Here is a 25,699-nt window from a genome sequence, read left to right as displayed (position 1 = left end):
AGATTGAATAATTTCCATCGGAAGTGTTACTGCATATGTGAATCTAATCAGATTTGCATTTGCTACTCTCAGTCTCAATCTCAGGCTGTACTTTTCTGGATCCACCAGAAATTAAGAGGAGAAGAAAATGTTACGGCTGAGAGCATTTCGGCCTACGAATGATAAAATAGTGAAGATCGAGTTGCATCCCACGCATCCATGGCTTGTAACTGCGGATGCCTCAGATCACGTCTCTGTTTGGAACTGGGAGCATCGCCAGGTATGGTTTCTCTCCATTCCTTTCATTTTAGTCTCTCAAATCCAAATCCAAATCCAATTCAATTCTCACAGGTTATTTATGAGCTCAAAGCCGGCGGCGTGGACGAGCGCCGCTTAGTCGGTGCGAAACTAGAGAAGCTTGCTGAAGGCGAATCGGAGCCTAAAGGAAAACCTATAGAAGCCATGCGTGGAGGCAGGTAAAAATGGATTAATTCAATGCATTCTTGCTGCATTTGTTTGTTTGTTTGTTTGTTCTTTGGATGGCTACATGTTTTACTTTCTTCTTTTCATATTCAAGTGTTAAGCAGGTGAATTTTTATGATGATGATGTGCGCTTTTGGCAACTATGGCGTAACCGCTCTGCTGCAGCCGAGGCTCCCTCCGCCGTCAATCAATTCGCTTTGCCTTTTAACTCTCCGCCTCCGTCCACGAAAGGAAGGCATTTTCTAGTCATCTGTTGTGAGAATAAAGCCATATTTTTGGACTTGGTGACAATGCGCGGCCGTGATGTTCCCAAGCAAGAACTTGACAACAAGTCGCTTCTCTGGCAAGTCAAACAAAATGTTTTATTGATGCTTTAGTTTTTTAATATAATCTATCAAATTATGCATTTGCTTTTGTTTCAATATGTAAGTTGGCACCCTTGCTTGTAATCTATTTGTTTCGACTTGGATGAACCTTTTCAGTTTTCATTATAGAGCACACAAATGATTGCTCAGCGCGTCAAGGGGTGATAAGAGCACACAAATGATGACTAGCTGATAGCCGTAGTTTGTGAAATGGCTTTTTCCATTCAAGTAGTTCTAAGATGTTAGGAACCCATGGATAGAATTCACCCTTAAAAACCAGCTTGTAAGGGGAGGGTGCTTAAGAGATTATAAACACTTAATCCGTGTGGGGCATTAGGATCAATGCTTATAAACACTTAATCCATGTGAGACATTAGGATCATAACATAAGAGCATGTTATTAGTTTGTCATATTATCGACAACTCTTTGGAGTTTATTGTCGTTGTTGTTGAAAAGTAAGATCTATTGAAGTTAAAGACTAACTTGTGTACATAATAATACGCTAGATAGCTTTAAAGAATTATAAGCAAATGAAAGAGACTCAATGAACTCTAAAATGGAATTACTTTCGCTAAGACCATTCAAGTAAAAAATCTAATGAAAAAAGTCTTCAATTGCACCTCCAAAGTGAGATGGTTTTGCTCCTTTCTTAATAAGCACATTTGGCATAATGGGGAAAAATTCCAAACAAAAGAGTGTTCAGCAACCAATTCCTCCATCTAGTTAGAAGATCAAGTACCCTCTTCAGCATCTTTTTTTTGATAAGTAAACAAATCTATGTGTGTGTTTGCCGGGAGTTTTTAAAAGAGTGTTTATCATTCAGTATACCCTAAACACACAAGAAATGGAACTCCACAAAGCATGTGCTAGGTCCCAATATTTCTATAATGGTCCACAGTCTCCCTACTGCATCTACACATTCAACGATGATTTATCAAGTGGTTCCCTTCTTCATGAAATTATAAATGGTCAAAATATTCCCCTAAGCTATTGTCCACACAAAGAAGGAAGCCCGCAGCCCGCTTTGGAGCCTTGGTGCAACACATGCTTCTCCTAGGAAATAATTCTCACTCAAGGCTTGTAATATGGCAGAGTAAGAATGAACATCACACTTTCCATTAACATTCAGTTTCCACCTCTTCTTATCAAAGCCCTCTCTCTTTGGTATATTGGAATATAGTAGTTCTATCATAGAATCAACTGACTCCAATTCCAATGGCTCACATTCTCATCATTTCAACACTCCAAGAACGAAGTGATTGAACTGTCTTTGTTAGCTGCAATAGTGTACAACTCTAGGTACAAGTCATTCAAAAAGTTGGTCCCTGACTCCCTGCACCGCCTATCTTGCCAAAACCTTGCTCGGTTTACGAAACCTTACCCTCAAAATACATGTGGCTTGCAAATCTATCCCACCCCACCCTAATATTCTTCCATAAGCTACATCTTTGGGATCTTTTAACTTGCTTCGTTATCCATCCTCCCGATTCTTCTCCGTTAGAACTTGTCTCCACAAGCGGGTTTCTTCCTCCCCAAAATACCGTAGCTACTTACATAGTCAAAATTTAAAAAAAAAAAATGCTGTAGTATCTCACTTGATAAAGCTTGGTTGAAGGTGCCTAACTTGCATATCCCCCAATGCCTATTGGCAATTGGGTTTCACACCATATTCCAATCCACCGTGGAATTTGAATTCAACTCCCAGACCACTCCATAAGAAATTCCTCAATAAACTCCTCAAAAGTTTGCCACATATGTTGGGATGGTAAATAAGGAGAGATAATATATTGGTAAACTAGATTATACTCTTCAGGAGTGTCAAACTTCTCCCTTTCGACAAGAATATAGTCTTTCCCAACTTGATAATCTCTGCTCCATTTTCTCTAGAACGGGATTCTGCATTGTTTTCGCCTAGACGGAAGATCCCAGAAACATGCCTAAGTAATTCATTGGCAAACTCCCATTCTTACAACCGATAATATATGCTAATTTCACCAAACTTCCAAACTCTCCTATAGGGACCCCTTCACCCTTGCTCAGATTTATTCTCAAACCTGTTACAACTTCAAAGCATGTCAACAGTTTCTAATATAAAGGAGTTGATCCATATTTACATTACAAAAAAAAAAAATCAATAGCATTGGTGAAAAATAGGTGTGAGATCATAAGACCATTATCAGTGTTCCATTATCAACACTAAAACAAAATATGTAACCCTTTTCTTCTGTTCTTCATAACATCATACTCAATAGCTCCATAACCAAGATAAAGGTTAAAGGTGAAAAAAGGATTACCTTTCCTCAATACCCCGAACTATTGAACCGCCTGTTGGGAAACCATTCACCAACACTGAAAATTGGATTGTAGTAATGCATAAGAGAATCCACACCTCCATTTATCACCGAATCCCATTCTCTGAAACAAGTAATTAGAGTATCCCAATTAATATGATCATGAACATTTTCAATATCTAGCTTACGAATCAAACCTGGAACACTGCTCTTTATTTGGCTATCATGACACTCATTAGCAATAAGAACTAAATTCAGTATTTTTCTTCCACCCACAAAGGCATTATATGATAGCAAGTTGTGCCAAAATTACCTTCATTTGCCACATCTTCTTGCCTGTGACATGCTACAGGAATTACTCTATCAACTCGATTTTTGGACACCTTGAAGTAGTTTTTTAATGTTAGTTCCATGCAGTGGTGCTGAAAGAGTCTACTTAATGGAGATGATGGATCAAACAATAGTTACATGTGATGGAATTAGTGGGGGTAAAAAATGATGAGGGGATGGAAAAGTGGGGGGATAGAAAAGATTTAGTTTTTTTTCATGTGTGTTTGGTTGGGCGGATGGAAAAGTGGAGGGATGAAAAATTCTTTTGTTTTGGTTGAAAAGAAAAATGAGAGGATAAAAAATATAGTTTTTATGAATTTACTCTCATGCCCCTATTACGTAAAACAAATTAATAGTTAAAAAAAAATTGCTGTCAGTATTTAAAAAAAAGAAAAAGAAAAAGAAAAAGAAAAAGAAAACTAACGTCAAAGTTAAAAAACCAAAGAGAAAGGGAAACAAAAGAAAACCAATACCATACACGTGGGAGGAGATGGGGGTAGATGGGTAATTTCGCATCAAGCCCCCTCTTCCCTCCACATTTTCTCCCCAAATTTGGGAGATTCCAAAATCACCCCAAATGGTGCACCCGGGGAGAAAACTCTTGGGCCCCACCAAAATCTCCTCTCTTTTCCCCTCCCAACCAAACAACCCGAAAACCATTCCCTCCCCCCAATAACCACAACCAAATGGGCCCAAAATCGTGTTAATGTACGTAATTATAATCTGTTTCCTTTTTCCTTTTCTTGACTATTGCAGTATGGAGTTCCTTTCGAGATCCGTTGGTGGTGATGGTCCTCTTGTTGCTTTTGGTGGATCAGATGGTGTCATAAGAGTGCTTTCAATGATTACATGGAAGGTTGGCTGTTTTTCATGTTGTTGGTCTATCACATTTAGATCAAGTGTTTCTTTCGTTCTGTGATAATACTAGTTTCTTGCAGCTTGTGCGACGGTACACAGGAGGTCATAAAGGATCAATTTCTTGTTTAATGACCTTCATGGCTTCTTCTGGTGAGGTATAACATCCGTTTCCCAGAAGTAATTTACATTACTTTGTATTATCTTTCAATTTTCTTTACTATTAGGTTTTTTTTATGATCTTGGTCTAGAGGCCTCTGTAATACTGGAGTTAACTCAATAATGATGATGCAATGTCTGAATCTTCATAGGATTTGATTATCTATTTATCCCTTAAGTTCATTTGGTCCTGCAGTGTTACTTTGGAGATAATTCTTACTACTAATAGCAACATGAGACAAAACATGTTCTTAATACATTAGTTTGTAGAAAATTTCGACTGTGGAATGTAGAGTTTGAGTCAGAAGATTTTGCACAGATAGTTTAAGAATTACATGTTATTGTGGCTTGACATTGGCACATTATATTCATAACAAGTACAAATGCAGAGGTGCATAGAGGTACATACATACTGTGTCTCAGTGTCTCTACATTTTGGATGAGTTATCCTTGTTTTTCCTTACAAGTACAAATTATTGAGAGTGCAAAATGGGCCTGTAATCTTTGTAAATGGGAGAAAAGCCTTAAAAGAGCAAAGGGGGAGTTGGAGGAATTTTGAAATTATAAACAATTGCAATCTAAATTTCCAAAGTTCAAAGGCGTCCGAGAAAAAAGAATTAGCTTCTAAAGTCTTCATCAACTTGTATGAGCTCCAAAATGTAGAACTTACAACAGCATGACTTTTTTTTTGGGTGTGTGCGCGTATGTGTATTAATTAAACAACAAATATGACTCATTGACTCTTGAATGACTTCCATCTCATACAAGAGGTTTATCCAGCAAAGGGCAAGTATCAGAGAATGTTGCTTTTACAGGCATCCAAGAGTCTTAAATGTGTCTTTTTCCCTTCTTTGTGTGGCAGAAGGGGGGGGGGGGGGGGGTTTATGAAGGCAGCGACCATGTTTTAGTTCTTTATATGTACAAACTGTATCATAAATAAAAATAAATTTGAACGGACAAGTAGCCCTTAAAAAAGAATGGGATGGGCAAGTATCTGAGTTTATATGTGCAGATGTTGCTTTTACAGGCATCCAAGAGTCTTAAATTTGTCTTTTTCCCTTCTTTGTGTGGCAGAAGAGGGGGGGGGGGGTTAATGAAGGCAGCGACCATGTTTTAGTTCTTTATATATACAAACTGTATCATAAATAAAAATAAATTTGAATGGACAAGTAGTCCTCAAAAAAAGAGTGGGATGGAAATATTGATATCATTAGCAAGACATCAAGGCTCCTGGAATTTAGATGACAAACAAGGAAGCAGTGGCTGGCAGGAACAGGGGGGTGGGGGGGGGGGAGTTCAAGGGGAGTAGTGGAGTCCTGTGAACAATTTTAGGACAATTGCTACAAGGCTTTAGTTTGCAGTTGATCCAAACTTTTCAGCCGTTTGTACCTTGTCAAAGATATTTTAGTCTGTATACATAAATTTCTATGCTGTGATGAAAATGGTTGAGAGTTCGGAAAATTTGTTTAATACCCGGTGTATCTAAATTATTTTCAGTTGTTGAAGTCAAACTAATACATTATGCACAAATTCATTCTATAAAATTTGTTTAATACCTGATGTATCTAAATTGGTTTCAGTTGTTGAAGTCAAACTAATACATTTCACTTTTACATAAACATGGATATATGCGTTCATGTGTGCTTACCTGGTGGCAAGTTGTGAGCTTATGGAATGAATTTGTGCAGAATGTATATGTGTTTGTGTATTTATGCATGCTTGCTCATTTATGGTTTTACATTGTTATATAATTTGTAATTTTATTTACTTTTGATTGTAGGCACTTCTGGTTTCTGGTGCTAGTGATGGTTTACTTGTACTCTGGAGTGCAGATCATAGTCAAGATTCACGAGAACTTGTACCCAAACTAAGCTTAAAAGTATTATCTCCTTATCCTCTCATTGCACTACTTTTTTCTTTCAAGATAATTGATATTTGAATTGTGATAGGCGTCGAAGTATTTTTCCTTAATATGGCTTTGTTCAAGCATGAATTATTTTGCCTTCCTGATTTGGGCCTGTTCGGTGTTGTCATTTGAATAAAAGCTATGTGTAAACCTTGACGTTGTGTTGGGTTCTGATACCAATCTAGGATATTTAACATGGTAATTTTGAACCAAATACAGTGCGAAATTTATAGCATTACCTGCACTGTTAACTAATAGGGAAAAAAAAGAAAAATTATAATAGTTGACTTTGGAATTTGTTTTAACTTAATAAAAAACTTTGGACTTTGTTTTAACTTCTCTTCCCTTTTATTTTCTTATGGTGATTTTTATATTCAATTTGAGTTCATGACAGTAGGAACTTGACACATGCATGTTTACTTGGTTGTGAGGCATAGATTCTGTTTCATTGAAACAGTAAAATTTGGGGACATTTTCTAATACAAATATGATACATCTAGGCACATGACGGTGGGGTCATAGCGGTTGAGCTTTCTAGAGTGGTTGCAGGAGCTCCACAGCTTATTACCATTGGTGCAGATAAGACATTAGCTATATGGGACACAATCTCGTTTAAGGTATTGTATCAATTCCTAGATGTTTTCAAGTTTTGTGAAATGTATATATTTTTTTTTATTGCAATTTGTAGCTTTGGCATGTTAGCTTTTCCTTTGATTTATTTTTTGGGCATTGTTCACTTTCGTTTCTCAGGAGTTGCGGCGTATCAAACCTGTTCCAAAACTGGCTTGCCATAGTGTGGCCTCTTGGTGCCACCCTCGAGCTCCAAACCTCGATATTTTGACATGTGTGAAAGATTCCCATATCTGGTATGCATATATTTTCCTTGTCCATTGCAAATTTCCATTAGTTTGTTCTTTTCCTTGGTTTATAGTACAGTGGATTATGTAACATGATTGGTGCAGCAATCCAAAAGAGTTGGATATGATTTAATGGAGGAGATATGATCTGAAGACCATGCGCCTTTCTCTGTTTTAATTATTTTGGAGGATATTAAAACTAATTTTGGATTTTTGGCAGGGCCATTGAACACCCAACTTATTCAGCTCTTACACGGCCATTGTGTGAACTTTCCTCGTTAGTCCCTCCGCAAGTACTTGCACCTAGCAAGAAACTTAGGGTATGTAGCTATAATTTCAGCTTTTGTTTGTATGAGACTTACCAGAAGTGTTATTCCTGGTTTAATGTTCCTTAGAAAAGCCTTGATCAGATTTTTACAAGTCATAGGAGGAAAACATGTTGATGATAAATCTAGTCTTACCAAACCAATCTTATTTAAAGAGACTAGTTTTCCTCTAGACATGTCTTCAGTTCCTGTATTTATGTATGCGTGCATGCTTCTGTTATGTATGTATGTGTGTGTATATATTAATCTGTTATGACTTGGGTGCGAAATAAATTATTTGAATTCAGTTTAGTGATAGAATAAGGCTTCCTAGATAGATTAGTATTGATATTTATTTGCATTCAAATTAATTCCTCTATTTTAGGATAGGATTGATACCTATGTTTTAGGATCTGTTGATGAGGTTATCTCATCCTTGGCAGTTTATGTATGTTAAATGCATTAGTGAGAATTAAGCAGAAAATTAACAAAAATGTCTATTTCATCTCTCAAGTTCAAGAGGTTGTTCATCTTGAATTGACTAACTATTTTTTATATTCAGTAAATTATTCCGATTCACACTATTTGGTATTGTAGCCAAACAACCACACTATCACACACTTTCCTCCCATCCGCAACCCAAGCCAAACAACAGCTACCATATACTTCCAAGCAGCTGCTGCAACACCCAGCCAAAAATAAAAAATAAAAAATAAAATTCAAGAAACAACAAGATCTACGAGCCCTAGACCACCCAATTCATCAAAGCCTAGATAACCAAAACACCAACATCCTATATAGCCCAACCTGTGACCTTCCAAAGAATATTTGAAGACCCATTTGTTAACAAAGCCCTTTTTCCCCCCTACCCAGACCAGTTTTCTTTTTTATTTTTATTTTTAAAAAAAATCTACCTATCAAGAGCGTCAATCCCAACAAATAAAGAATGGAGAGCATGTTGGAGATTGTCAACCAAATGTTAGATATTACCAAGAACATGTCCAAAAGCACAGCAAGGATGCAAAATTCATGGGATCAAATGATAGAGATCCTAGATAAACAATCCAATGTAATTTTGGAAATCAAAGAATAATCAAAAGTACAAGGATCCCATGAAATTTTGGATAATCAAAGTAATGTACTCCAAGCATCACCAATAATTCTAGAAGGTCCCTTTGCGTGTAGTTTTTTTGTATGGACTGCTGCCTTGGGGAAAAGCCGGACCAATTTAAGGGAAAAAAGGTATGGATTATGGATTGTTGTTTTATGTGCAAGTGTAATGATGAATCAGTTGACCATCTCTTTCTTCATTGGATTGGATAATCAAAGTTTTGTACTCCAAGCATCACCAATAATTCTAGAAGGTCCCTTTGCGTGTAGTTTTTTCGGATAGACTGCTGCCTTGGGAAAAAGCCTGACCAATTTAAGGGAAAAAAGGTATGGATTATGGATTGGTGTTTTATGTGCAAGTGTAATGATGAATTAGTTGACCATCTCTTTCTTCATTGGGTTGCTATGGATCTGTGGCCTATGGATTTGGGTTTATTTGGAGTAATTTGGGTTATGCCAAAGTCTGGTTGTTGAACTTCTAGCTTTCTGGCAAGGTCGGTTTGTTCATCATTGGAATGGTCATATGTGAATGGTTATTTCCCATTGTTTGATGTGGTGTCTTTCGAGGGAAAGAAATAGCAGATGTTTTGAAGATAATAAGAGAACTATGCCAGATCTCAAGATATTCCTTTTTAGAACTTTAATGGACTGGTTGTCAGCATTGAGCAATTATTCTTTCTTTTATATTCTTGATTTACTTGATTTGTGTAATTTTTGTATTTGATTGTATACCCCCGTATTCTTCATGTGTACTCAAGTCTCTTTCTTTGATATTAATAAATCTTTATTACTTATCAAAAAATAATAATTCTTGAGAGTAATACGTTGGAGGATGCACTTGCTATACAAATTGTGTTTGAAGATCAAAGGATCAATGAAGTGGAAAAGATAGATCAAAGGGATCTTCTCGTGATTTCAATAAGCCTAGTCTAATTTCACACATTGAATTTGTCATTCCCGATAGTTCAAGGATGTGAAAATCAAGGTTATTCTGTTCATAAATGTGGTTGAAGAATTGGTGCAAGTATCAAGTATCCAAATCCTTATCCTTCAACACTTTGAAATTCAAGGTCGAGTTTTCTCCAATTGAGGAAGAAGGATATGGTGTGAGCAAGTATCGATTTCCATATTTCAGAATCTTAAGGTCAAGATTCATCATAAAGGGGAAGGGAATGTTATGAACTGAGTGCTAGATAAATTATTTGAATTTAGTTTAGTGATAGAATAAAGCTTCCTAGATAGATTAGTATTGTTATTTATTTGTATTTAAATTAATTTCTATGTTTTAGGATAGGATTGGTACCTATATTTTAGGATTTGTTGATGAGGTTATCTCATCATTGGCTATTTATCTACGTTGAATGTGCATTAATGAGAATGAAGTAGAAAATTAACCAAAAATGTCTATTTCTCCTCTCAAGTTCCAAGGCATTGGTCATCTCGAATTAACTAACTATCTTTTATATTTAGTAAATTATTTTGGTTCACAATATAATCTAATAGAAACTGGTGTGAAATTGACAAAAGTTGCATTAGGTGTAATTTGATCCTAACCCGTATGCTGTGTCTTTTGAAAAGTAATAACATTTGATCACAAGTTATGTGGTTCTTCTTCTGTTGTTTTTCCATGGAAAGGTGGCATGTCTCTTTCTTTGTTTGGATAGCCGCATGGGATAGGATTCTCACTGGCGATTTCTTGTAGGTTAGGGGCTTTGATTTTGTTGATTGGTGCATTATGTATTATTGTTATGGGGAGACAGTGGATCATTTGTTGTTACACTGTGGAAAGGCTTGTCGGCTGTGGAGCTTTGTCATTAGAACTTTTGGAATTTCATGGGTTCTCTCATGTTTGGTGGCATATTTTCTATTTGGTCGGGGGAATTGGTTGGGGAAGCACTCATCTAACATTTGGAATTTAGTTCCGTTATGTTTGATGTGGTGTATTTGGAGGGAATGCAATTGGTGGACTTTTGAAGACTTAAATAGATCCGATGACCAGCTGCTTGCTCTCTTTACTGGTTCCCTTTTTGATTGGTCTAGGGCTTGGGGACTCACATTTAGTGATTCTCTCCCTTTGTTACTTAGCTCTCTCTTTCTTTGTAATTAGTTCTTTTATATATTTGCTTTTCTCTCTTTTTTTGTACTTTTTGATATGCTATGTACTACTTTCCATATATTAGTTTTTTGAATATACATCTTTTTTACATATAAAAAAAAAAAAAAAAAGTAATAACATTTGAACAAACAAAAATATTACAAAAGATACCTACATTCTAAAATTTTAAAGAGTAATAAAAACCAAAATGAATTACAATGGAGGCGGGAAGTGATAGATTGGTGTGGCTCCCATTACCAAAGCAAGGATTTTGAGTTTGAAGTTTTTATAGAGTGCTTTGATTAGGGGATGAAAGATCCACCCCCTTTCCTTGGAAATGCATTTGGAAAGTTATAACCCCACCTAGAGTTGCTTTCTCCATTTGGACTGTAGCACTAGGAAAATTTTTGACAATGTATTATTTAAGAAAGAGGACAATTATAATTACGGATTGATGCAGAATGTGTAAATCCAATGCGGAGTCAGTGGACCATCTTCTTCTACATTGCCCTGTTGCTGGGGAATTGTGGGATTGAATACTATGCTTAGTGGTGTCACATTGTCACTTGGGTAATGCCTGATTCAGTACTTGCTATGTTCAATGCTTGGAAGGGGACGCTATTAGAAGTGGAGAAGCGTGGGGAACAATTCCTTTATGTCTCATTTTGGTGCATTTGGAAAGAGGGGAATCAGTGTACTTTTGAGGGAGAGGGTTATCCTTGCCACATTTAAAGTTCCTCTTTCTGAAGACTCCTTACAAGTGCAATTCCGATTCCTATACTTCCTCTATGACTTCTTTCGTGGGCTTTTTAGATGATTTACTTTTCAATTGATAAATTCTCATTTTTTGTATTTTTATTTAGCTCGCTGCTGCTTTCTATTTTTTACTTGCTATATCTGTTGTATACATCCTGTGTACAAGGATAGTACCGTTTTGCACTTCTTTTTGATGAATTATATATTACTTATCATAAAAAAAAAAATAATAATGAAGCCTACCTAATTTTTTTTCCCAATCATACAGTATTCTTAAGAGCATAGAACCGATCGAACAAAATTTAATTCACCACAATTAAAAATGTGTTTTCCTCTTTCTCCTCAAAGTATTAGTATCCACATAAGAGCCAGGGCACTGCGATTTGAAATATTTTTGTTTTATCTTGAATATATCAGGGTTGACGCTCATTTGTTGTATGCAGGTTTATTGTATGGTTGCACATCCTTTGCAGCCCCATCTTGTTGCTACTGGAACCAATATTGGTGTTATTGTCTGCGAGTTTGATTCTAGGTCTCTTCCGGCTATAGCTCCTCTGCCGACACCATCAGGAAGCCGAGAGCATTCTGCTGTGTATGTAGTTGAAAAAGAATTAAAGCTGCTAAATTTTCAGTTGTCCAACACAGCAAATCCATCTCTTGGAAATAATAGCTCCATATCAGAAACTGGAAGGTTTAAGGGAGATTCGTTTGAACCATTACCTGTCAAGCAAGTTAAAAAGCACATCAGCACTCCTGTTCCCCATGATTCATATTCAGTTCTTTCTGTAAGCAGTTCAGGGAAGTAAGTTGCTTCTGACTTTTGCTCTAGCAGTTTTGATATTGGTTTTTCAAATGTGTCAATTTGAAGCTTTCTAGGGGATACTTTTGTAAGCATAGACCTGTGGTTGCATTGAATTCACTCATTATTTCATCGTTTCCACTGTGTCGTGTGAAGAGGGAGTTTGGGTTGGGGGAGAGGAGGGGATTGGGGGGTGGAATGGTATTTTAATTGCAAGGGCCATAATTACTTCATCTTATTTTCTATATCTGTCTATGTCTTGTACTCTAAAATAGCATTGCGTGGTTCTTTTAGATCTATTGATGTGGAGGTGGTGTAGTCTCATGGTTAATAGCTCTTTGATCACAATTCGATTGCAGGTATCTTTCAATTGTGTGGCCTGATATCCCTTACTTCTCTATCTACAAGGTCAGTGACTGGTCAATTGTTGATTCAGGCAGTGCAAGGCTTCTTGCTTGGGATACATGTTTTGACAGATTTGCTATATTGGAATCAACATTACCTCCTAGAATTCCCATAATTCCTAAAGGTGGCTCATCAAGAAAAGCAAAAGAAGCTGCTGCAGCTGCTGCTCATGCTGCAGCTGCGGCTTCCTCTGCTGCTGCTGCAGCCTCTGTTCAAGTTCGTATATTGCTGGATGATGGGACATCAAATATATTAATGAGATCTATAGGTGGCCGCAGTGAACCGGTTATTCTCATTTACCCTGCTATTAGCTTTTCTTTTAATTCTTACATTTGCTTCTGATTCTTGAAATTTTTTAGTCATTTCTTCTTACTTGTTTCCACAATTATGATCAATGTTGTGTGTATGCTTAAACTTGATAAACATTACTTCTGATGTTAATGTAGATTTCTAGAATTTCTGAAATCCAAATGTACATGCATATCGGTCTAAGCTTTCCTGGGAACACCCATTAAATTTTTAAAGTTAAATCAAAATTAAAATTAAATAACTTGAAAGGACTTAAATCACAATGACAATTTATTGCTCTTTCAATTTTTATCAAAACTGGTTGACTAAGCTATTGTCTAGAAGTTCTCATTTTAGGGAGATTATTGCATTTCATTAGAATATACTTAGTACTGAATCTGGACACAATGCGTAACACTTAACTGGTGGAATCTTAGGAAAATTCTTGTATTGCAATTGATCAACTCTTGCTTTTACTTAGTTTACCCTGGTATATTTTCTTTATGTGTAGGATCTCTTTTCCTTTATTTGATTGGGTATTTAACACGCTTATATTACTGCATCATGTTAAGTAATTTTCCATGTCATTGTTGAAAAAAAGTTTTTTATCTTCATTTCCCACATCACCCTTTTCTTTTTGGGGAAATAAAGGAAAAAAGAGCAAGAAGAAACTCATTAAAGTTGTGCTTACCATTAAGAGAGTGAAGGGTATTTAGGGAAGTTAGTTGTACTTATTCTTCTTCTTTTAAACTTGTGCCATTTGGAAGAAAGATACTTCATGTGCCTTTTGCTGTATATGTTGCTTACTTTCTGTAGGTTTCTCCTTGAAGGGTTCATCTTGGAAAGGTTGAGTTTTCTTGCATGGTAAGAGTTCGTCTATAACTCAAAATCATCTCTTGCAGGTAATTGGCTTGCATGGGGGAGCACTACTTGGTGTTGCCTATCGAACATCAAGGAGAATTAACCCTGTTGCTGCAACAGCTATTTCAACAATTCAGTCAATGCCCTTATCTGGATTTGGAGGTGGACTTTCGTCTTTTAGCACATTTGATGATGGATTTTCTTCTCATAAATCTCCGGGTGATGCTGCAGCACAAAATTTTCAGCTCTACAGGTGTGAATGATGACTACTTTGCTGAACTTGTTTGTTATTAATTTCATTTATAGATGTAGCGATGCCAATATTTGATATTTTCCTCCATTATCATTAATGCTTTTCAGTCTTGTGAAGTTACTGCACGCATGTTCATTTAATTGATTGAATGGATATTAAGATGAGCTGGCATATATAAATGAATGGCATTTGTTGTAATGTCCTAACTTATAAAATTCAATTTGAAGCCAATAAGATTAAGCATTATTTGGTGGAATGGGATAAGGTATGCACTCCTTTGGCTTATGGGGGTTGGGGATTAAAAAACTTACCACTTTCAATCAATCTTTGTTGGGAAAGTGGCTATGGAGGTTTGGGTTGGAGGAAAACAAATTGTGGAGACAGGTTGTTACTGTGAAATATGGGGAGGAATGGGGTGGATGGTTATCAAAACCTGTTCAAGGTACTCATGGTTGTGAGTTTTGGAGGAGCATTAGAATGAAGGGGGGTCATTTCTTACTGTCCATTCGGTTTGTCGTGGGTTCTGGTAGTTGAATTCGGTTTTGGCATGATAATTGGTGTGGGGATCAGCCTTTAAAATTGATGTTTCCTGTACTGTTTGAAATTGTCATGGATAAGAATGCTTATGTGGAATCATTATTGGAGAGACAGGTGGAGGAGCGGAGTAGGAATTGGCATGTGGAATATATAAGAAATTTTAATGATTGGGAGATTGATGAAGTGGCTTCATTTGTCCATTTGTTAGACTCTCATACTCCCCTTGGGGAAGGAATGATAGGATGATATGGGAGTTGATGAATAATGAGGAGTTCACTATGCGATCTTTTTATGAAAAAATTGCGAGGCTCAACACCTTTGCCTTTTCCTTGGAAGGCCATATGGAGGACCAAGGCACCTTAGAGAGTTTCATTCTTTGCGTGGACAACGACTGGGGAAAAATTCTCACTTGGGAGAATCTCATAAAGAAGTGCTTTTCAATGTTGAGTAGGTGTTGTATGTGCTGTTGTAGCTGGGAGATTGTGGATCACCTCTTAATTCACTGTAGCATGGCTTTTGAGTTATGGGGTTTTATCTTTAGGATGTTTGGGGTTAAGTGGGTTTTACCGCAGAAGCTTCTTGATTTATTATTTGAGTGGCGATGTCATGGACCAAATTCGGAAATGTGGAATCTTATCCCTTCTTGTTTGTTGTGGACTATATGGATGGAACAAAATTGGTGTATTTTTGAAGATGTGGAGTGCATGTCTTCTCAAATACAAGCAACCTTCATTAGTTCTCTTTATGAGTGGCCTTTTGTATCAGGTCTTACTGATAGTGTTATAGAGTCAACTCATAACTCATATGTAAATATTACCCCATTGTAATTCTTTAGGCTACTTCATGTTTATTTTCATGACATAATCTCTTTTAAATAATATTATTTTTACCTATCAAAAAAAAAAGAAAAGAAGAAGTCTAGACTGGTATCTTAAAGCTGTAGTTTAGCAGGTTATTATGACTTAATTTATTTAATTTTTTTCAAGTTTTTAATTTTCCTTGGTGGTAGTTGTCACTTGTTTCAACATAGAACCCTGAAATTTATTTATTTCTAATTTTTTCCCCAATGAATTTTATGTGCAATTGGAAGAGCATAATGTAGTCTATGCTTTAAGTCCATATACTGTAATTATTACACCTATTTCTAATGAGAATGATGACATTTCTGGTCTGTCATATAATGTGAGGTAGCATGAGCAACCCCTTTACTTGTCAAGCCTCTCTGACCCCTTTTTTACGTGTATGCTTCCCTTCCTCCACCACACTCAAACTCTCTTTTTATCTTCTATAAGTATCTCTCTATGTCTCTCATCTTCCTGCATCACATTAGATTCATTTTGCTTGTTGATTGCCAAATGGTTTTTACTATTGTATAATGTATATATGTATACACACACTTTGGTTTTGTCCTGTTCAATAAGATCACTGGAGTCTTTGCCTTCTGATTTTATTTTTATGTCTAATTTATCTGTTACAATTGCAGTTGGGAAACATTTCAACCTGTGGGTGGTCTTCTGCCACAGCCAGAATGGACTGCATGGGACCAAACTGTCGAGTATTGTGCTTTTGCATATCAGCAGTACATTATCATTTCTTCTTTGCGCCCTCAATTTAGATATCTAGGAGATGTTGCAATTCCCTGTGCTACTAGTGCTGTTTGGCATCGTAGACAGCTTTTTGTGGCTACACCAACTACGATCGAGTAAGTTATTGTTTCTGATCCCATAGTTTCTTGGTTTCTTCAACACCAGTGGCGATGGTTCTTGCTTTTACATTTTTTACTATATAATTTTGGCTTTAGTTATATGCTCTATTCTTTTCAGAGGGAACCTATGATTTCAAAAATATGGAAAGATGAAAAAACGTCATCACTAAGTTCAATCTTATATTAGTTGTGCCCTTGCCTGGGACTTGAATACTAAGAAAAGATAAATAATCCACATTTTTGTTTCATAAAATGAGTTTATGCAATAAATAAGGAAAATGAGACTCCTGTCTCAAAATAGATGTTTTGGTTTTAAATGGCCTTTGTGTTAATGAAGGTGTTGAATGCTTGTGAATTTCATACCATTGTACTTAAAGAATATTGTACTTCAATTGGGGGTTATCTTGTAGTTCTACTGTTAATTTTTTGGACCTCATGGGTATTCGTTTGTAATTCTTTAAAGGCACTTGCAATTGAGGATCCTTCTTTCTAATAAAGTATTCTCTTATAAAAATAAAAATAAAAGAGGAGAAAAGCATCTGTGAAGGAGGAGAAGCTGAAGAAAAAAGAAGAAAGATATTGATGCAGGACACTGGTAGGAAAATAGGGATAAAAGAGGAAAAGAAGATAAACATAACAAACCCTAGGCATCACCACTAGCTAAGGGTGTTTGGAATCACCACCAAACAAGAGAACACATTTCCAATCACAAATCTTATTCAAATTGTAATGTTTTCACGATTACAAGAGCCAATATTTTAATAGGGCTTCCACGATTTCATTTCTATGGAAATATGTAATCAAACCACAATTGAATCCCATAAAATCCTCAGCATTAAAGACTAAATTTGAAATTCAAATTCAAAAAGAAAACTAGTTCCAAATTCAAAAATAAAATTTGAAATAATTTTGGTGCTCCTTACATCAGATTATCAAATATCTAAGGCCAAACTTTAAAAAAGAAAAAGATAAAGACTGTTAGATATGAATAGGAGAAGATTTGAAGGTGAAGACTCACTTGTAATTTTTCATAAATAATAAAGAATCACATGTAAGGTAAAGCTATAGATTAGAGAATCACTCCAAGTTTAAATAATAAATTAATTGTTAATAAAAGTAATATCATTGGGCCAAAATTTGTCTCTTGGACAATGTATTATTCCTAAGAATTAACAAAACCAATTGGGCCTAGACTGTGTTTAGGATGGTAATTTTTAAGCTCTGACAATTCAAAGGAATTTTTATAATAATAATACGATGCACTGGTATTGATTGGTACAGAAATATCTTGTTTCCCTCACCAAATTGAAATGGTCTCCGGTACGTTCTTCGCAACTTTGGTGAACGTCCTTAGCATGTAATAAAGCTGTTATTTTTGAGATCATTGTATGAATAGATGACCGCTTTAGGTAGTATTCTTTCCACATTTAAAAAAAAAAAGAAAAGATCTTTTGTGTTTTAAGTTTTAATTCACTATGAGTAGTTTTGATACACTTCCTATGTATTTGAGCTTCCTCATTTGTAAAGAAGCCTTTACTTATTATTATTTTCAAAAGGCACAAGTATTAATGAAAAGTAGAAATACTAACTTCCGTAAATACCCTTATTGGAATCTTGTTTAATTTTTGAAAAACATTAAGGGTATTTTAGGAAAATTCCAATGTGTATATTTTCACTTTTCGAGGTTAGATATTTATTTCAGAATCTTGTATTTAAAAGACATTTTCCCCAAAGAGAGATGCATTGTCCATAAGAATTCCTTTATATACACAATATCTATGAATATTGTGTGACTTTATAATTAAGCAATTTAATTAAATACATTTTTTTTAATATATCATTATTTTGGTAAACAAGCATTTCAATAGTTCTCTTCCAGTGCTTGTGACTATATGGATGGATGTTTGAGGATGTGGAACATATTATTTTTCCGCAATTTTGTGACTAAGATTTGTTCACATCTATGAGGCAGTGAGTTTTAGGGTATTGTATTTGCTCTTATATGGCTTCTTGTTAGAGTATTTTGTATCCCCCCTCCCCCCCTCTTTCTCCTATTATTTACATTGATGTATATCATATAAATTTGTATTTTCTTCTTCATATTTTCCCTTTTTCTTAAGGTCCGTCCTTTTAAACTTTTGTTTTTTTTTGGGATAAAGTTTGGAGCTATTTTTTTCAACCCATTACATGACAATTTATAAGACTATCCATCTGTTTTATTTAAACAAGTCTCATGACTCGTTAAAAAGTCATGTGACTAAAACCACACTTAGATGATTTCTTCGATTGCCACATGGTGGGTTGGAAGGAGATAGCTAGGCAAACTTGTTCCTTTTTTTTTTTGTTTTTGTTTTGGGGGAGTAATTATATCTTGTTGACTACATTTTAGTAATTTTTCATCAGTAATAAGCATCACTATGACCACCAAAAATAATAAGCAAGAACCATTGTAATGGAGTTGAAATTGATCAATAAGTATTCTATGCCAATTTGTTGTGCTGTGTTTTTCAGATGTGTTTTTGTGGATGCTGGAGTAGCACCCATCGACATAGAAACAAGAAAGATGAAAGAGCAGATGAAACTGAAAGAGGCACAAGCAAGAGCCATTGCAGAACATGGAGATTTAGCTCTAATCACAGTGGATGGTCCCCAGTCTCTTACACAAGAAAGAATATCATTGAGGCCCCCAATGCTACAGGTTAATAAATCTTTAGTCCCCCCACCCCCTTTTCTTATTGGGGAAAATGGTAAATTGATAATTTATTTTTCCTTTAGTTGCCTAGAAGGATTTGGCACCTTGTTTTGGCAAAAACCTCTGAAATTTATTCTAAGTTTCTACAGACTAAGTTTTTTATTTTAAATAATAACATTTATTAGGTTAGTTTAACATAATACTTTTTTCCCCCAAGAGGAAGAAATGCTGAAATAAGCCTTAAGTTTAATTAGGATGACTCAAGAAATGTAGATCCATCAGGATGTTAATATTTGGGAGTTTCATCAGCATTTTGTTTCTGTATAGTTTTTAATGAGCTGTGGATTGTGAATTGCCCAAAGATCCATGCGGGAATAGATCTCATTTGCTTTTAGTAAAAAAATTTGTCTCCTTTTCAGGTGGTGCGATTAGCTTCTTTTCAGCATGCTCCTTCTATTCCACCTTATTTAACGTTGCCAAAACAATCTAAAGTTGATGGGGATGATTCAGCAATACCTAATCCAATTGAAGACAGAAAGGTTAATGAGATAGCTGTTGGTGGTGGAGGGGTATCTGTGGCTGTTACTCGTTTTCCAACAGAGCAGAAACGACCAGTTGGACCTCTGGTTGTGGTGGGTGTCAGAGATGGAGTTCTTTGGCTGATTGATAGGTAATTAAACAACACCCCCCCACAAAAAAAAAAAGGTTTCAATACCAAACACAGTGTACTGATGCCCTGTCAGTCAGAGAACTCCATAATCTCTAGCATATAAGTTCATCCCAATTTTCAAAGTATCCAATGCAAGCATGTTTGATAACCCTATTGGTGGTTGTGGCATAGTTCCTGTGTATGAATCTATGAAATTAAATCTATATGAATGAAGGTTTGAACAGCTTTTCACTGAATCTCGTACTAGATACCACACTTAAGGACTAAGGACCCAATTACAAAACTTGACCCAAATTAAGACCTAAGAGTTACAGCCTTTGTCCAGAACTCCTGAGATTACAAACTTACAGCTGACTATTAAAAATAATCATACTGGAAACTTTTCTAATTGTACCACTTGTCATTTTTGTTAGAGAAAGTTTTTCCAAGCCTGCACAAGCCTGGGCTTATATGCATGCTTCCTCTTCTTGTTTCAAGTTTCACTAACTAATTGTCAAACAAAATTTCCAACGGTGTCTCTTCTCTCTAAAAATATGGCCAATGTCACTGTTATATGTTGCACAGTTACATAATTACTTCCATGTATGTGTTATCCAGGCATTTTTTTACAATGAATGCACAAAAATGTTTATAGCTCTGATCATCCAAAAAGGAAGGCTAGTAAGAAGCCTAGACATCCATAAGTTTGATTATGTGATCAATCTGCTGGTTGAGCTAGAGGTCATAGGCAAATCATAAAATAATATATAAACAAAGAATTCAGACATATAAAATTCATCTAAATAATAAATCTCCCTTTCCCTTTAAAAGTTAAATTATTCCTCTCTCTCTCTAAATTGAGGAGATACATTCCAAATGAGGCTAGAAGTATGTTGACTGCAAGCCCCCTCCAACAAGCATAGACTATTGTTCCCACTTGCTTAGGCTTGTTCTTTGATAATAGTATAAGGATCCTCTCTATTTTCAAGTGAAATTGAGAGTGTCCATTTAATAGGTAAGATTTAATGTGGAGTAAATGTAAAGTTAGATTGTGCCAATTCATTTAAAATATAACTATGATTAACTATACTAGAGTTGTAAATTTTTGAATGAGTTTCCACAATCTAGACCCTGCATTTACTCCACTTCAAATCTTAACCATTAAATGGACACACTCCATTTCTCTTGGACATGGAGAGGATCCAAATCTGTGCTAATACCACCCCCTTAAGAGCTTGGTTTACCACGATAGAGATGAACATTAAATACAGTTTGTTCTGTGTACTGCAACCACCAATTCTTACCGATGTAATTAGTTTTGAGTATTTGTAAAAAAAGGGGCAGGTGTCTTTAAAAGACCTTTTAATTTTCTACATTATTTATGTAGTGATCTATTCACAGTTTCTTTTTAGTTGCAGATTAATATTTTACATGTGAGTTCTCTTTGTAAGGTACATGTGTGCTCATGCCTTATCTCTTAGCCATCCTGGTATTCGCTGCCGGTGTCTTGCTGCCTATGGAGATGCTGTTAGTGCAGTGAAATGGTATTTTTTCTTGTTTTTGTTATTTGCAGTATTGTTGTTGTCGTTCTTGTTATTTATTGTTTCCCTCTTTGTTTTACTACATATTTATATAAATCTAGGTATGCTACAATGTACTTTCTTCTTGAGCAGGGCTAGTAGGCTTGGCAGAGAACATCATGATGATTTGGCACAATTTATGCTAGGGATGGGATATGCTACTGAAGCACTTCATTTGCCTGGAATATCTAAGAGGTACCCTGTGTAAATATTATTCTCTCCACTGATTTAGATCACAATGCATATTGTTATTTTTTATACTTCAAACTGTGCAACAGCATTCTTTTGTATGAAGAACATTTTATCCGTGGTAGAAAAGATTCCTGTATCTGTTAGTGTGGTTGATTTCGCACGAACCTTTTTTCTTTGTTGGACACTTATGCATCCTGATAATAAAAAATAAATTTAATAATGACTAGAATAAAACTCATGTCATTCCAAAGTGACTATGCGCCAAATAAGTGCAGCAAAACCATGTTGATTCTTCGTGCATTGTGATTCATGACTTCTCATCTAAGAAGATTCTACGGAGAATGAATACACATTGCAACTCTCTTCTAAACTTTTTTTCCCCATTTCTTGTTCTCTTTGGTTATTCTCAGCTGTAGTTAATGGAAAAGTTGACTGGTAGTGTATTCTTTTCCTAGCGTAAGATGCATGGGCAAAATCTGATCTGTTCGCATCTACTTCTCACCCCAGTTTCTTAAATTTCTAAAAAAGAATCATGGTTATGTACTTATGTTAGTAATTAAAAATGACGTCCATACGGAGATTTCTTAAGTTCTTGTTTTGTAAGCATAGATAAATATGTTCTTATTTTATTCTATGATTTGTAGGTTGGAATTTGATCTGGCTATGCAGAGCAATGATTTAAAAAGAGCTCTTCAGTGCCTCCTTACAATGAGCAACAGCAGGGATATAGGACAAGATACTCCTGGGCTCAATATGACTGACATTCTCAGTTTAACAACTAAGAAAGAAAATGTTGTGGAAGCTGTTGAAGGAATTGTGAAATTCGCAAAGGAATTTCTAGATCTTATTGATGCTGCGGATGCCACTGCACAAGGTGAAATTGCTCGTGAAGCTCTTAAGAGGTTAGCTGCTGCAGGTTCTGTAAAAGGAGCCTTACAGGGTCATGAGTTGAGGGGACTATCTCTGCGTCTTGCTAATCACGGAGAATTGACCCGGCTAAATGTAAGCAGTCTTGTTCATGAGTGATTCTCTTGCATGTTTTATGCTTGAGCTATTTGATGCATGTTATAAGTATCTTATCATTGTTAATTTGCATAATGCCGATAAGTTCTAACCCAAATGGCATCCCCCCTCCCCCATTCTCCCCGGGCCATTTCCTCCTCTCTCCCCCAGAAGAACCTGTTGAAGGCTGAGCTTGTCTTTGAAACCTACTGGTGGCATTTGTTACTATTTTTTAAAACAATGAATGTTGCATACTCCCATTGTCTTAAAATGTATGTTAATTTCCTTTTTGGGTTTCTCAAAATATATGTAGCTTTCCAGAAATAAAGAGTTCATACTTCTTCAGTTTACCTTTGTTAAAAGGTAATTTTTTTTTTAAATGCTTATAAAAAAAATTATCTTTCCACAAATGTAAACAAAATCTTTATTAAAATTCTTGCCACCTCCAATATAAAAGTAAAGGAAATTTGAGAATGATCATCATTTTATTATTTACGTTTTTATAAATGAGTTTGCCATTTCAAATGTTATATGTATAATGAGACGGAGAGTATTATTTATTTCAGTTTTTCCTTCTATGGGTGTGAAGGGGATGCTAAATAACCCTTTGCATAACTGCAGTTACAAAGTCATTTTAGTTATTTTGGTCATGTCTAGTGGGATTGTGCCTGTGCACGAGTGTGCTACTTGGAGTTGGATAAACCATGAGGTGATAATTGAGGCCAGAATGAGCCTACAGGTCATCTAGAGGTTCAGAAATATCTTAGAAAAATCATAGTTTGCACAAGGAACCTGCAAACCTATGATGGATGAAGAATACTAATGTGTGGAGATTGTGATCTGTGTTCATTTAGCTAATATTGTGGCTAGGAAAAATATTCACAATCTTGCATAGTAAGACAAGTCACCATAGTGTTGGATCAGTTTTTGAAATTTTGAAATGGGAATCATAGTGTAGGTCTCCTTGTCTTAGTCAGAATGTTGAGTGGTTTAGGTCACCACGGAAGGGATTAAGCTGAAAGGAGAAGGATTCTACGTCTAGTTTGATGTTTCTGGATTGTGTGTGATGCAAAGGAAGAAATGTTGGACTATTCTTTAATCTGTAAGGATCAGAGCAGAAACATCAAGATCGTTTGGAAAGTATCATCGTTAGCGTTTATGAGGATAGTAAAAGAATTATTGAGATCATAATTGCTAGTACTTAAGCTTAAGGGTACTATTTTGAATCTCTCGGTCCACCTCCACCTGTTGGTAAATTTCTTGCCTCACCATGTAAAAAGATATTGGGGTCATATGGCTTCCATGGCTCCTTCATGAGACAGCTCACATTTTGTTGTTTAAATGAATAAAAATTCAGTTACAATAAAGATTGCATCAAGTCTTTTCACTTTGTTTTCAACCATCAGTGCCACAGATGTTTAGCAAGTCATGATGTTGAATGATTCTGATTTTATCTTCATAATGGATTTCTTTATTTCTGTATTCCTACCTTACAAGAGATTTCATTTATGTACTGCAGGGTTTGGTAAACAATTTGATCTCAGTTGGCCTGGGACGTGAAGCAGCATTTTCAGCAGCAGTTTTGGGAGACAATGCTCTTATGGAAAAGGCGTGGCAGGATACTGGGATGCTTGCTGAAGCTGTGCTTCATGCACATGTACAACTTTATTGTTTTCCCCTCCCCTTCATTCTGCATTGCATAATGCCTATTTATGAGTTGGTAATATAAACAGTTTTAACCCGAACTTTGGTACTTTCCTAACCTTGTGTGAATATCTCCAGGCCCATGGGCGACCGACGATGAAGAATTTGGTTCAAGCTTGGAACAAAATACTGCAGAAGGAGGTTGATCATACTCCATCAACACAGACAGATGCTGCTTCTGCCTTTCTGGCTTCCCTGGAGGAACCCAAGCTTACAAGTTTGGGTGATGCAGGGAAGAAACCACCAATTGAAGTTTTTCCTCCTGGGATGACATCTCTATCCATTTCTATTTCTGCTCAGAAAAAACCAGCCCCTGTTAATCAGAGTTCACAACAGCAAGAAGGAAAGCAATTGCTATTAGAAGCACCTCCTGCTAACACACCAGTGAGTGCTCCACTCCAGTCAGACTCCACACCTGGTAGTGCTCCGCCTCAGTCAGAATCCACACCTGGTAGTGCTCCGCCTCAGTCAGAATCCACAGAGGCTTCAGTGAGTGCTGCACTTCAGTCGGAATCCACACCAGCACCAATGAGTACTCCCTTGCAGTCGGAATCAAGCGAACCTGTTCCAGACAATAGAGCCCCTGGAGCATCATCAGTGAGTGATCCAGATTCAGTACCTTCAGGGGCAACTGTGCCAGAAACATCTACAATTAACTCAACACTGGCAGGGGCCCCACCCCAGGCTCCAGAGATTCTTGAAACAAGTATTCCGACTACATTGCCAATGAGTGACCCACTTGCTTGAATGGCAGATTCTGCTAAACTGTTGATGTCAGCATAGAGCATACATTTTTTTTTTTTTGTTTTGTTTAGTCTTTGCTTTTTTTTGCCCCCCCCTACTGATTGGTCTGATGTATTCATTGCCTTTATTGTATAAAATAGGCTTTGCTGTCTGATGTAATTTGAAGAGCAAAGAAGAAAATTAATTTGCTACATGTTTCAGGCTTCTGTAATGTTCCTGAAAATTGGATATATCTTGCTGTCATTTTTATAAAAAAAATTACTGTAGCTGATTTGTATTGATGAATGAAAATTATTATTTCGATTTCGTTTTCCTTTTTTGTATTTTTGTATATCTAAATGTTCAGTACTAGGAGGAAAATCATTGTCTTACATAAAACATATACTAAAACACACACACACACACACACACACCTGTGAATTTTATTCAGAAACTGCCAATGAAAGTACATCATGAGATAAAACATGTTCAAACACGAACTCTTCTCAATCCATGTTACAAAATCTGACATACCCATAGCACGTTTTGCTAATAGGTGTGCTGGTTGATTGCTTTGTCTGCCAGCATTAGAAATTTCTACTTGCCTGAAGATATAAAGTAAAATTCAGAGTTCCAGTGGTCACCATTGCAACACAGATGTGGGCAGTGGAGTTTTCCCAGTTAATGGGTTTGTTATTACCTGGAAGAACTTAAGAATTACTCCTCAAGTATAATATCCTGTGACTTCTTAAGAATTGATATAATTAGTTAATTACTAAACCATTTTTGATTCAGAATCGTCAATCACTGAAGCTAA

The 25,699-nt window shown here is 36.1% G+C and overlaps 1 protein-coding gene across 1 annotated transcript; it reads left to right on the top strand.

The window, feature by feature from the left end:
• On the top strand, positions 1–25,209 carry LOC142642946 (uncharacterized). The gene is made up of 20 exons (XM_075817411.1): positions 1–259; positions 331–455; positions 557–805; positions 4,206–4,305; positions 4,388–4,462; positions 6,244–6,342; positions 6,870–6,986; positions 7,120–7,235; positions 7,447–7,546; positions 11,936–12,294; positions 12,651–12,981; positions 13,887–14,098; positions 16,119–16,337; positions 18,852–19,038; positions 19,452–19,702; positions 21,133–21,225; positions 21,355–21,456; positions 22,098–22,455; positions 23,975–24,112; positions 24,238–25,209. Exons 1-20 carry the CDS (start codon positions 128–130, stop codon positions 24,904–24,906), a joined length of 4,032 nt encoding a protein of 1,343 aa, XP_075673526.1. The 5' UTR covers positions 1–127; the 3' UTR covers positions 24,907–25,209.
• Positions 25,210–25,699: the final 490 nt, after the last annotated feature.

Source organism: Castanea sativa, chromosome 7, assembly GCF_040712315.1.
Source record: "Castanea sativa cultivar Marrone di Chiusa Pesio chromosome 7, ASM4071231v1".
Classification (NCBI taxonomy): domain Eukaryota; kingdom Viridiplantae; phylum Streptophyta; class Magnoliopsida; order Fagales; family Fagaceae; genus Castanea; species Castanea sativa.
This window is presented reverse-complemented; position numbering and strand designations above follow the sequence as displayed.

What these genes read in the sequence shown, in the direction of transcription:
- LOC142642946 (XM_075817411.1), top strand. Translation starts at nt 128, where the DNA reads ATGTTACGGCTGAGAGCATTTCGGCCTACGAATGATAAAATAGTGAAG. An exon ending in TACCCAAACTAAGCTTAAAA is followed by an intron (nt 6,343 to 6,869) that starts GTATTATCTCCT and finishes TGATACATCTAG; the next exon opens with GCACATGACGGTGGGGTCAT. An exon ending in TAGGTGGCCGCAGTGAACCG is followed by an intron (nt 12,982 to 13,886) that starts GTTATTCTCATT and finishes CATCTCTTGCAG; the next exon opens with GTAATTGGCTTGCATGGGGG.